General features: G+C 36.4%; 1 protein-coding gene across 2 annotated transcripts; it reads right to left on the bottom strand.

The window, feature by feature from the left end:
* Nucleotides 1-3,407: 3,407 nt before the first annotated feature.
* Nucleotides 3,408-12,212, bottom strand: LOC112577304 (dynein regulatory complex subunit 4-like). Of its 2 annotated transcripts, none has more exons than XM_025260360.1 (11): nt 12,073-12,212; nt 10,255-10,409; nt 9,725-9,871; nt 8,377-8,574; nt 7,858-8,064; nt 6,818-7,078; nt 6,265-6,432; nt 5,439-5,525; nt 4,384-4,593; nt 4,097-4,162; nt 3,408-3,758 (listed from the first exon to the last, which is right to left on the bottom strand). In XM_025260360.1, the coding sequence occupies exons 2-11, from the start codon at nt 10,255-10,257 to the stop codon at nt 3,609-3,611; spliced, it is 1,497 nt and encodes a 498-aa protein (XP_025116145.1). In that variant the 5' UTR covers nt 10,258-10,409; nt 12,073-12,212; the 3' UTR covers nt 3,408-3,608. The 2 variants fall into 2 exon arrangements, with proteins under 2 accessions (XP_025116145.1, XP_025116146.1); XM_025260361.1 differs by having other exon boundaries at nt 10,255-10,384; nt 12,073-12,211.
* Nucleotides 12,213-12,228: the final 16 nt, after the last annotated feature.

Genomic DNA, 12,228 nt, shown 5'->3' with positions numbered 1-12,228 from the left:
GATATCGTTGGACATAAATACGAACAACTAAAATAAAAAATATTATCTTCTGTTTTAACTTATTATTTGGTTTTAAATTATTCTTTTTAGCTTTGTAAAGTAGAGAGTCACAAGGCCTCAACCAGAGTCTGCCACCGATGTCGATCGGCTGAAACCCGCTCCAGCAGGTGACCCCATGTCCAGCCCTTTCCTTTCATCTCCCTTTCCACTGTTCTTCTCCAAGTTTCCTTTGGGCGGCCTCGTTTTCTTCGGCCATCTGGTGTCCATCGTAGGGCGACTCTGAAGAGGTCTGCTGTCTGCTGTCGGAGCACATGTCCAATCCAACGCCAACGCCTTCGTTGAACCTGCGTGGTCACGGACTCGGTTTCAGTTCTTCGAAGCAGTTCTTCATTGGTGATGGTGTTTGGCCAAAAGATGTCAAGTATACGCCAGAATTTGTTGCAGAATGAAGGTGTGTTCAGAGCAGGATCGCCCAGGGCGAAATCCTGCTTGTTGGGGATCTTTCTCAAGGGTTGCCGTCGGTCTTGACAGAACAATCTTGCTAAAGACCTTGCTGGTGAGGGAAAGAAAGTGTTATGCCCCTCCAATTATTGCAGTCTACAAGATCTCCTTTCTTGGATAACTTGAAGATGAGCCCTGTCTTCCATGCACTAGGGAGCTGCCCTGATTCCCAAACTTGCCTGAAGATTTCAATCAGCTTGGGAGCTGTCACATTCACATCTGCTTTCAACATCTCTGCTGTTATTCCATCTGCCCCTGGTGCTTTGCCGCTCTTCATTGTCTTGATTGCTGCTGTCACTTCTTCCAGGCTTTGCAGGTCTGTGCAGATGTCAAGGTCTATATAGCTGATAGCTGGATGTCTGCAAGCTGAGGGGATCTGGTCTGTTCAGAACTTACTCAAAATGCTCCCTCCAGTGCTGTAGTTTTCCTGCCTCTCCCTTGACGACATTACCGTTCACGTCTTTCACTGGCACATCACTGTTATTAAACCCGTTGTTTAGCTGTTTGTTTATCTTGTACAGTGCCAGTCTGGTACAAGGTCTGCACGTTCCCTCAACTTTTGCCTCGGCTTCGGTAAATCCGCTGTTGGGGCGCCAGCTCACTTTCGGATTTGGCTGTCATCCGTCATTAGTCCAGTCTCCTGGTGTGCTTCATTACCTCTGCCATCTGTGACGAGTTCTCTGGTTTTGGTTTTAGTTTTGGTAACATACTTTTTAGCCTACCACAACCTATTTTACCTCTAGGTGAGGTGTCCACCTTAGTCGATCGCCTCTTACGACATGCCTGGCTGGATGGCAGGGACCTTATTCTTACAATGCTCGCTAGACAAGCATACCCCGGGGTCCCACAGGGGCTAAAACAAACATAGTCAGGTATCTGTTGAAGGCCTCTGATTGTGTATGTGACCTTATGTGCTACGTCCTGAACCAGGTCATTGCAGTAACCTGTGTTTTTTAAATAATGTTTTCATAATTCAGCTGTATCTTTTTCTGGGCGAAACTTTTTTAAAGATCTCGTGAAAAATACCCATATACAAACATTCGTCTTGCAAGATTTTACTGTTTGTTTTAAGACGAAAAGCAGGAAGATTAGCTTATATCTAAATCAAGCCCCTAACATTGACAATTGGAGCTTAATAAAACTGGATGTGTAATTACCTTCTCTTGCTGCCTATCGTACACTGCAGCTAATAAAATTACTCAGAAACCTGCTCAACCGCCTGTCTCCTTATACTTGTAAACACGAACATGTATGACAAGTCATCGAGATGTAAATGAGTGTCTGTGGAGGAGACACTGAATGTAAGTATACTTAACGAGAACTATTCATGTTTTCCTGCCACTGACATAAAGTGCTTCTATATTTATGGAACCTGCTGTAATGTGTGCCTGCAGCACAGTAATACCAGTGAACCTTGAAAAGAGTGAGGTCAAAAAGTTCACGTGACGACTGAATGTTCAAAGGTGCCAAGGTTTACGCGGAACAACTCATCCTACGTTCAGATTTAAGATACGAAGAGTTCTTTCCCTTCAAATGATACCATCCTCCCCTCAACCCGGACAGTAAACAAACTTCCACTTACAAAAATACAAAGCACTAGTTTCAGCTAGCATTTTGCTAATCTCGCAAAAGCAAGGATGCACACAAGTGCACGTACACAAATACACAATTTTCCTGATTATGTACATTTAAAACTCTAGTGAGACTGATTCCACAAGAAGAGTAGAGAAGAATAAAGCTAAGGTTTTGAGAAAAAACTTTCTGGTCGCTAAACATAAAGGTTCTAGCTATTGAATGTAACTGTCATGTGACCTCTGGTTACAGCTCATTAACATAATAGAAGTCAGAATTATGCAGTAAACACTCCCACTTCAGTATGTTAAATGGCAGACTTTTAAATAACACCCTTTGCTACTTATATATTTTACAAAACCAAAAAAGTAGACTTTGTATCTATCCATAAGACAGTAAATGTGACCTTGAACTTATGAAATGTGTGGATGAAGAATTCAGATGTCAATAAGGGATTGAGAGATGTGTCTGTGGCGTAAATTTAAAGCATCTAAATGACATCTAAAAGTGTGACCATAAATCAAAGAAAATCAATGTTATAGGTGATGACAGGTTCACTATAAATGTTGTGTAAAATTCTACAAAAGTCCCTTAAATTGGCAAACAGCTTTTAGTCATAGCCTAAACTGTAAAGAATACTGTAATATTGTATAATGCGTGGCTGTTAAAAAAGTATAGGTATTACATGCTATCATGGACAGAACGTTATGTAGCACCACAAAAGGACATGTTTTAAATTGCAATGAAACAAATGCGGTAATTTAAATTTGAAATTCATAGTACAGAGTGATTTTTAGGCCTTGGTGGTCCGCTATATTTTTTACTTAAGTGGTCCACGGTCCGAAATACTTTGAGAACCGCTGATGTAGCAGATTAATGTGCATGTCTGGAAAAGTATCAATGACCATGTGTGCGTGTGTGCATTAAGGATCGGATTTATTTTTGTATTTGATCCTGTTGGCAATGGAGGGCTAATCCTATGCACTAGAATAATGCCACATTAAGAGTGAATTTATGTGCTGGAGTAAGATCTGAAAATGCACAACCCAGAAATCTCAGGCTACTACGAACATCATTTACCTAGGTATCTGCTGTGGAGCATAAATATGTCCTATGGATGTATTTTATACATATTTTGAGAAAAATGCTACCTTAATAAAATGAAAATAGATTATGTATGGCATAATTTGTTTAATTTTATGAAGATAATCACCCTATTCCTTCACAAGGTAAAGTTAACTCAAAATTTATAACCTTCCCCTCTCCCTCAACTATTTTTTTTCAATTGGCCAAAAGGCATATTTCACAAAACAGAACACCAAAAGGGAGACAAATTATATTTCTTCACTTTTATTTACACTTATAACAACAATCATAAAAAACAATTTTATCAAATTTTTTAGGCACTGCAATATGTAGTAATTATTCATACTATTGTTTCCAACTAATCCAGGCACCTCTGACCATCAAAATATGTGAAAGAAAAAACAAACAAACATAATATCGTCAGCTCTGTACCATACAGTAACAAGTCTCTATGTTGGAGCTGACACCAGACCAGCTGGCCCCTGCCCAAGGGACTGTCCACCAACAGTGCTCTCCAGTGGTTTGAACCCAAGCTCCTCTATGGGTACACCAAACTGTTGTAACTTGGACTCATATGTACGTAGCAGGTCATTATGAGCCTGAAAACAAATGTTATTTACAGAATAACTAGACTGTTAACAACTATCTATATTACTGACTTCTGTCTCTAAAGAATCTGTACGTTTATCATCAGAAAGATCTTGATATTACTTAATTTATTTCTAAAATTATCACACATATGTTTTATAGTTTGTCTAGCAACTCATACATGTGCATACCACATGTATTACGTCCGCACACACCTTGTGTCTGCATGCACAATGTTATCCATGTGCAGTTCTATAACAAAATGTAAAAATTTCAAAATGCTAAAACCAAATACAAAAAAAACAACAACAAACAACTCATTGCAGATTACGTATAGTCTTGTCCTCACCTTGCACACACGAGCCAATTCATATTGTAGATCTTTAATGGCACTGTTCTTGGAATCCAGAACATCCTGCTCAAACAGATTTCATGAACACATTTCATTATGAAAACTAAACTTTTGAAACCTCTGAACATCTAAAAACTGCAGAAAAACTATTTGACTGTTATTTATCTGTCCCTTATTTAGTATACCGTTTGCAAAGTTCTTATTCAAAGAGATAATGTTGCTGCTTAGGAATTTAAGCGCCAACTAATGAAAGTCCATGGAATAACATTTGCACAAAATCTAACCTCAAGTTTCCTTGTGACAACAGTAAGTGCTGTGGGATCAAGGTTGGATGCTGACAGCACTTCATTCAGCTGTGCTTCCTTCTTCTCCAGCATGTCAGCCAAAGCTGTCAACTTCTTCTCCAGCAAGAGGTTCTTGAAACTACTCTTCTGCTGAACTTCCTGTATGGCCTTGACAAACTTCCGATACAGCTCATCTCTCTCTTCCTGAATCTGCAGACAGGTACACATGGCTGATGACATCAACATTTTTTTTAGATGTTGTCACGAGACGTTCACTGGAAAAGAGGTCTGATCTCTTTTGAGCTTGTAATCATATGCCTAACAATATAAGTCTGAAAAATAGTATTTGAAGATGACCAGAGTAACAATGAAGATGACCAGAGTAATAGTGAAGATGACCAGAGTAACAGTGAAGATTACGAGAGTAACAGTGATGACCAGACTAATACCAACCACTCATGCTCTGATTGATGCACTTGCAGTACCACCAAGAAAAACAAAAAATGTATTTAAAGAAAAAGAATAAGCTGCTGATTGTTATTTTAAAAACAATATAATATTTTACATTAAGAAAATTAAATGTGAGAATAAATTAATCACAAAAGCATTTATTCCTAGGTGGCGCTCTTTACAGCAGGATAGCATTAAGATATAAATTGTTTTCGTGACCATCATAGTGCTGAAACATAACTTTGCTAGTACAATTTAAATCAAAGTTGTCATTATAAAGATTCCATATACAGTAAAACCTTTTCATCAAGACATTCCCTATGTATTGTGAACCCCTATTAGATAGGACCCCAGAAATGTTCACGGAAAACTTTCACTAGATAAATGTCATCTCCATTACAACTACCTCCCCAACGCAACAGCAAAGTAAGCACACTTGATTGACAATGTTTTATACCTAACTAAATCAGCTTTGCCTAAGCAGCTGGGTTTTTAGATAATAACAATCTGATTATAAACTTTCTCCTGTAATATACCCATATCACATCATAACCATAGCATAAGGAAATAATGAACTACTTGAGGTAATAAAAAAAAATTTATACCTTGTGGAATCTTTGCTCCAAAACCTCAAGCTCCCATTTGGTAGCATTAAGATTCTCTGTTGCAACCTTTAATCTTCCCTTCGTCATCTGATTCACAGAAAAAGGTACTAATGATGGTAATAAAATATTATTTTCATTCCCTTTAGTTCTTTACACTCAAAAATTGCTATATTTTAATTTCTTGTTGAAGGTAAAGAAAACAACTCATGCTTTTATTTTTTTTAAGTAGGAAATTTCTTTTCTACATCTTTGCTTATACAAAGGTGCTTAATGTTAATGTATTTGACCTTCAGCTTTCTTAGATAACATACAAAATGAGATCATTCTTGCCTGCATGAAGCATTTTAACAAAAGTGGATGAAAAGTTTTTCTTAGCTTTCAAATGTTAACAACAGTGGCGTAAGAAAATGCTCGACTCTGGGGGATGAGGGGCAAACTTCATGCCGACAGTGAGCAATGGTCACATTTTTGACTCCCCAGTATCTGTTTTAAGGGGGCGGCTGCCCCTTTGACACCCCCACCCCAACAACTTCTAGTTCCTATGGCACTGAATAAGCATTCAGGATTTTATTTTGTCATGATTTCAAATTTATGATGCATGGAGTTGAGGGAGATTGACATCATATGATCTGACATTTATTACAAGAAAAAATATAAAATATTAATCTCTCTACTATATGTCATAAGTAAAACCTAATTTTCAAATGCTTCATTCTTGTAACTTTTTCTTCCTGAAAAAATATACACAAAATGGAGCACACAAAACTGAGCAGGGCAGGCGAAAATAAAAGGCAGTCACATTAAAACTTGCAGCTGAGAAACTTACCCGAAGTAAATCTTTGGTTTGATTATAGTTTGCCAACTCTTTCTTAAGATCTTCAACCTCCTCACGAGCCTTCTGAAGTGGTTCTGTTAATCGTCTGTTTTCTGCTAGCATATCACTCATAAGCCTTTCTATCCTCTCTTCCTTCTTTTTCATTTCTTCAACTTGTTCCTGCCAGAGGATTCAGAAACACATTTTTAAAATAAAAAAAAGTCCCTCTCGCCCACACACACATATATATTTCTCACACTTTAAAGTGTACAAAGAAATTCAATAAACACTGAGTTAGTCTTTATGAAAATACAAGCAGGATAGCAGCTCTTTTAATATTGCATGATATCTTGGGAGAAAACTATTTCTGAGAAGGAGACCATCCCAAAATGCATTTTTGGGAAATCAAAATCACTTGTATGGATATGATGTCCATTTCAGACACAAAACATCACTTAAAAAATACATTTATGTACAGTTAGAGAATTTAAGTTTAACTAATCTCTTAAAATAACAATTTCATTGCAAATCTCTTTTCACAACATTAAAGATAAAGTTAACATACCTTCAGAGTGTTGATAAGGGCTAAGTTGTTGAGTGTTATATCATTATAATAGTTCTTGATGTCACTAAAAGCTTTCTCATGGTTCTTCATTAAGCTGTTAATCTGGCCATTTTTGCGTTCCTCAATTTCATGGATTTCTGTCTTCCTCCTTAGGTCCAGCTCATCTCTTAGTGTCCTCATCTTTTTCTCATATTTTGCCTCAATTTCATGAGCATTGCGTTCAAAATCACTTCTTAATTCTGTAACATGCTCATCATGAGTCTGTTCAGATAGAAGAGAAGGCATTTTAAAAAAAATTCTTCTCACAATCATGTTTGTATGGGAGCACATAGATCAAAATGCAAGAAAATCTAATAAATAAAAGTGTGACACATGCTTTGCTGAAAGCAAAACATCATGACTATTCCAACATTCTAAACACTGACTGAAAGTATTACCTAATGTATATTTCACCACAAAAAACATTTCATGACAATCTCTGCAGGGGTAATATTTTGGTTATAAAAACCAAAAAAGCTAATGTTTATAAAAGATACTTCATATACTTGTACCCTGATAAATCAGCCAGGCATCATTTCTTCTGCAAAGCTGCTGGGTGTTAGGGGAAATCATCTAGCCATAGGTTTAAGTGGACCTCAGAATAGTGACTTTCTGTTTCACAGTTTAGCACATAACCAGAAAATTATGGAATGTTCAAAGCCATAAGTCACTTGTACGAATTCATTTTAAGCTTTCACGTAGCAGTCAAAGGAAATATCTGGATTGAATCAAACTAACGAGAAGAAAGCATTGCTTGTGTCTTGCAACTGTGGTCATCCACACCTCAAGAAAATTCTTAAAATTCAGGTTACGACAGTCACACGACTTGCAACTTGCTAACTGCTCCTGGCTGGAATTTTAGGACAGGGTATTATTTAGAACTAATATTTAATCCATTTTTACAGATCTCTTTTATAATACAAGTGTAGATTCCAACAAAAGTTGGATCAGGCTTTGTAACCACTTGGATTTGAAGTAAAAATGATCACCACCAAACTGACCTTCTTAAGGCTCTTGATGACCTCTTCATGAGATAACTCCTGCTCCTTAAGCTCCACCTTCAGAGCTCGTTTATCCTTACGCAGATCCAGCTCCTTGCCACCGTGGACATCTTGTGCGAGTTTCAAAGCCACTGAACCCTCAGCCTTTAATTCTGCTATATTGTTTTGGTGCTCATACAACAAATGCTTCACTTTCTGTTTGTACACCTGTTCAGTATATGTGATCAGCAGAATGGCAATGTTGATAGCACTGGTTAATGGGGAGACTAGAATTAGCTTTCAATAGCTATCTTTTCCAACCGCTTACATAAACTGTTTTTACCCACAAATCACCACCCTGAAGTGCAGATATGCATACATAAACACCAAATCAGAGTCACACAAACATGCATACTCTATAAAACTTCCTCATTACAAAAATGCAATGCTAAATTGCATGCGACTGTTAAGTGGTCGCAATTAACTCTTGCTATAAACAGTATACACAATGATTTATACACAGTTTGAACCAAATCATACCTTTATTTCAATCTGATGTCTTTCTTCAGCATCCTCCATCTCACGATCTTTGTTGCGAAGCTCTGCCTTTTTCTCATCCAACTGACGCTTGGTGATCTCCCAGAAGGTGTTGACCTTGTCTCTCTCCAGTTGGAAATAGTTTCGTTCTTCTCGCTCTCTGTCCAACTCTTCTCGCAGCCTGGAGATGTGTTCCTCCAGCTAAGAGAAATTGCAGAATTTTGGTTTTCTTAAAATGTATGTTGTTATATGGCTTTTTTTTTTTAAATCAGTCTGATACAACACAATTAGGTTATCACTTCCCTTTCAAGCAAAATGTCTGCTTCAGATTTCCTACACTTTAGTCATTTTAGAAAAATAACTTAATGTCAACCAATACTATTTCTAATGACTTTTTGTTAACAAATTAGGAAGATATTTAACTATTCTTACTTTTTATATAAATTTTTGCTAAACATGTTTCGTTTTTTTGAAAATTGACATGTATCAGTAAACACAAAGCTACTTTTCAAGTACTTTTTATCCAAACTTGGAATATATACAGGCAAAAAAGAAAAATAGCAGTTACTTGAGTAAACTTGAAATGAAGAAGTGTGTCTTTAGTGCACATTTAAAGGTTTCAATGGTGGGTAGGTGGCTATATGGAAGGGGAAAGAGTTCCTTTGTTTTACTGCACAAATTAAATTTAAGCCAGGGAAGTGACTAGTTGAGGAACAATTTTACTTTTCTGTACTATGAGCTGCTTGCTAATGAAAAAAGCACTTAACAAATCAGTGTGTCAACATTGTATTAAATGAAAATCAGGCAAGCCAGTCTGGTATAAAACACTGACCACATCTATTCATAAGTCAATTTGAAAAAAATTTATATTCATATTAAAAATGTTACAAGCAGCAAAATTTGCATATAGGACAAGGAAACTGATGCATATGAGTTGCAACCTAAAATTTAGCTGTGTACTCAACAGTAGCTGACAAAGTCCTTCACAATACTCTGTAGTTAGGTCAGACTTAAATACAACAGAGGCACAATCCACAAGGTTCTATAAATCTTAATATTGACTTTGTGTATATGCTTTATGGAAGAATAGTTCAAAGAATAGTTAATTAATAATTATAGCATAAGAAAGTAAAGGGACTGGCTACAGTTAAATATTTTAGGCACACATGTACATGCAAGAACACACACAGAAAGAATACTGCCAAAGTGTGAAAGAGATTTGCTGTCCGTACTATTCAACATTATTCAAGATGACATTCCTCATAAGGATTTAAATTTCCATGATCACTATGACGGAACAAGTTCAAATCTCTGTTGATTGTTTTCTTTGTCAGAAAGGACAGAAACACACCTGTTCTTTTGACATCTCTTCAGTTGCAATGCCATCAATGACAGTTGGTGCCTTTCCTCCCTTCTTTCCTTTCCCTTTTCCTTTTCCCTTTCCTTTTCCTTTTCCTTTACCTTTGCCCTTTCCTTTTCCTCCTTTCTTCTTTGGCGGCTAAGGAGATAAAAACAAATTGTGCATTTGATGCTCAAAACACGTTTTTGTCACTTATCTTATGCTGGAGATTGTAACATGACTGACTCCATGCAATACATTAGTGTTTAAAATAACATTGTCCATCAAACTTAGGGCATAAAACCAGCCATTTGGATACTTTGATGTACTGAAAGGTAATACATATACATATCAAAATATGTCCAAGTTTGCGCTCTGTGCATTTCGTAAATAAATGCACCGATCCACTATACTTACTGTTTAAGCTTACAGATTTGTAAAACAGCAACAAAATATTCAAATTACACGAACAGGTATGTATATCTATGTAAAGATTTTAACGTGAGCCAATTAAAAATAATAAAATCGGAGTCGTAGCTTACCATTCTGACTAATTTTTTCCCACTTCAATAGAAAAATGTAGTTTAGAACTGCAGGATTAGCTCCCCGAGCGTCAAGATGGTTGTCCAGAGCAACAGTACCCGGATGTAAACAGCAGCGCCTGTCCCGAGCCTGCGATATCGTTGGACACACGGACCTTCATATGAAGGTCCGTGGTTGGACATAAATACGAACAACTAAAATAAAAATCTTATCTTCTATTTTAACTAATTAGTTGGTTTTAAATTATTCTGGTTAACTTTGTAAAGTAGAGGAACGCGGAATAAAGTTTGCGTAACGGGTTGAAGATCGGGGTGGGTAGAAGGGCTCCAAAACTTTATCATCGTTATCTTCACACCTGAAGTTTCGTTAATGTGATGTTTTTATAGGTGTAACAAAGTTGGGAACAAATGCGTCATGCGGTAGCACGCGTCGTTATGATCATTACTACGCCAGCCTTATAATTAGACAAACATAGATAAATGGTTGGGATATAATTATAATTGTACTTTAATATTTTCATAAAGGACGCTCTTTGTGATATGGTTATTGCTATGTTATTATATAACCGTCATGATGATGATGATGATGTCGATTATGTAGTGCGCAAGTATCCATTCCGAAGAATGCTCATTGCGCAGAAAAAAACAAAAGAAGAAAAAAATAAATATATAAAACACCAGGAAAAGTAAAAAATATAGACAGAAGTGTTTCTTGGTAGTTTAAGACTGCATGGTTTGAAAGAAACAGATGGGTTTTCTGTTTTTTGCGAAACGTGGTAAATGCTAAATGCTAAATCTTTGCTGAATTTGGTCAGTTACATTCCTATCCGTTCAATAACACTTCCGTTTGCTTGCCACCCAAGTAATACATTTATGCCCAAACAAAATGCATGCCTTAAAGTAATAAATTGAATTTAGACTGTATTAAAATGATGCTTTCTGATGCTATCGTGGGAATGCAGAAAATAAACAGTCAGACCTTGACAAGAAGTCAGTATAATTATTATTAATTAATCCATATTATTATTAATCCACTGAAGTGAGATGTGACAAGGACTGTAAAAGTAATTGTTTATTAAAAATCTCAACATTATTAACAATTCTACTTTTGTACTTGACACTTCAAAAAGATGTCAGCTTCACCAATTTTATTTTAGGCTTACAGTATAAGATTTATATTTTTTCATGCTAACAAAAGCATACATATTTGCACTCAGCAGAGTATATAATGGACACCATGCCTCTTTTAATTTGAAATGATACACACTGACAAGATTGATCGATATACTGCATCCAAAAAGGCTCATACAATGTTTGCATTTACAGGTATTCTGATTCAGAATATATTTTTTTAAAAATGAAGTTAAAACATTTGATATTGCTGTGTGCAATGAATTTGTCCTTAAATCTCTTATATGTTGATAGGTGTATATAAACACACGCTATATAAAGGGGAGATCTCCTGAATGATAAGATAACCTTCAACAGCGGCTAATTTTGGTCGTGTGCGATGTGCAAGAATTATTAGTACAACCTGTGATGAATACTTAACTCTTCATAATTTATAATTTCTTGCTCATACGTGAAGTATTCAATTTAACGAGTTGCATATATGTTCCGGTTGCCGAACGTGAATTTACAAGATTGAGGACAAGTGTAAGAAGACAGACGATACACCAATGCAAACATTAAATCAAATGTCTTTAGAAACACTTGTAATTAGCCGTCGAAACAATTAAACTACAGTTAATTTATATAATTCACCATATCAACAGGTCAATGTGTGCATGTTAACAATTGTTGGTGTGATCGACTTACCTGAACATTCTTCCCGAGTACCGCTAACATTAGAGTTCGCTTTTCCTGGAACAAAATGAAACATTTTGTCTGGAAACATCTAAAAGTCGTCCTGATATATTTAACAAGATTCCCGAAGCACAACACCGACAGCGAGCTCATTGAGTAGTTGCCAGT

The sequence above is a fragment of the Pomacea canaliculata genome, linkage group LG12 (assembly GCF_003073045.1).
Source record: "Pomacea canaliculata isolate SZHN2017 linkage group LG12, ASM307304v1, whole genome shotgun sequence".
NCBI lineage: Eukaryota > Metazoa > Mollusca > Gastropoda > Architaenioglossa > Ampullariidae > Pomacea > Pomacea canaliculata.
Note: the sequence above shows the minus strand (reverse complement) of the source record. Positions and strands in the feature narration are given on the sequence as shown.

Excerpts from the sequence above, each read along its gene's own strand:
- LOC112577304 (XM_025260360.1), bottom strand. Across the intron at positions 8,065-8,376 it reads GACATCAGATTGAAATAAAG|GTGTACAAACAGAAAGTGAA; the intron begins GTATGATTTGGT and ends TATACTGAACAG. Across the intron at positions 5,526-6,264 it reads AAACCAAAGATTTACTTCGG|ATGACGAAGGGAAGATTAAA; the intron begins GTAAGTTTCTCA and ends TCTGTGAATCAG.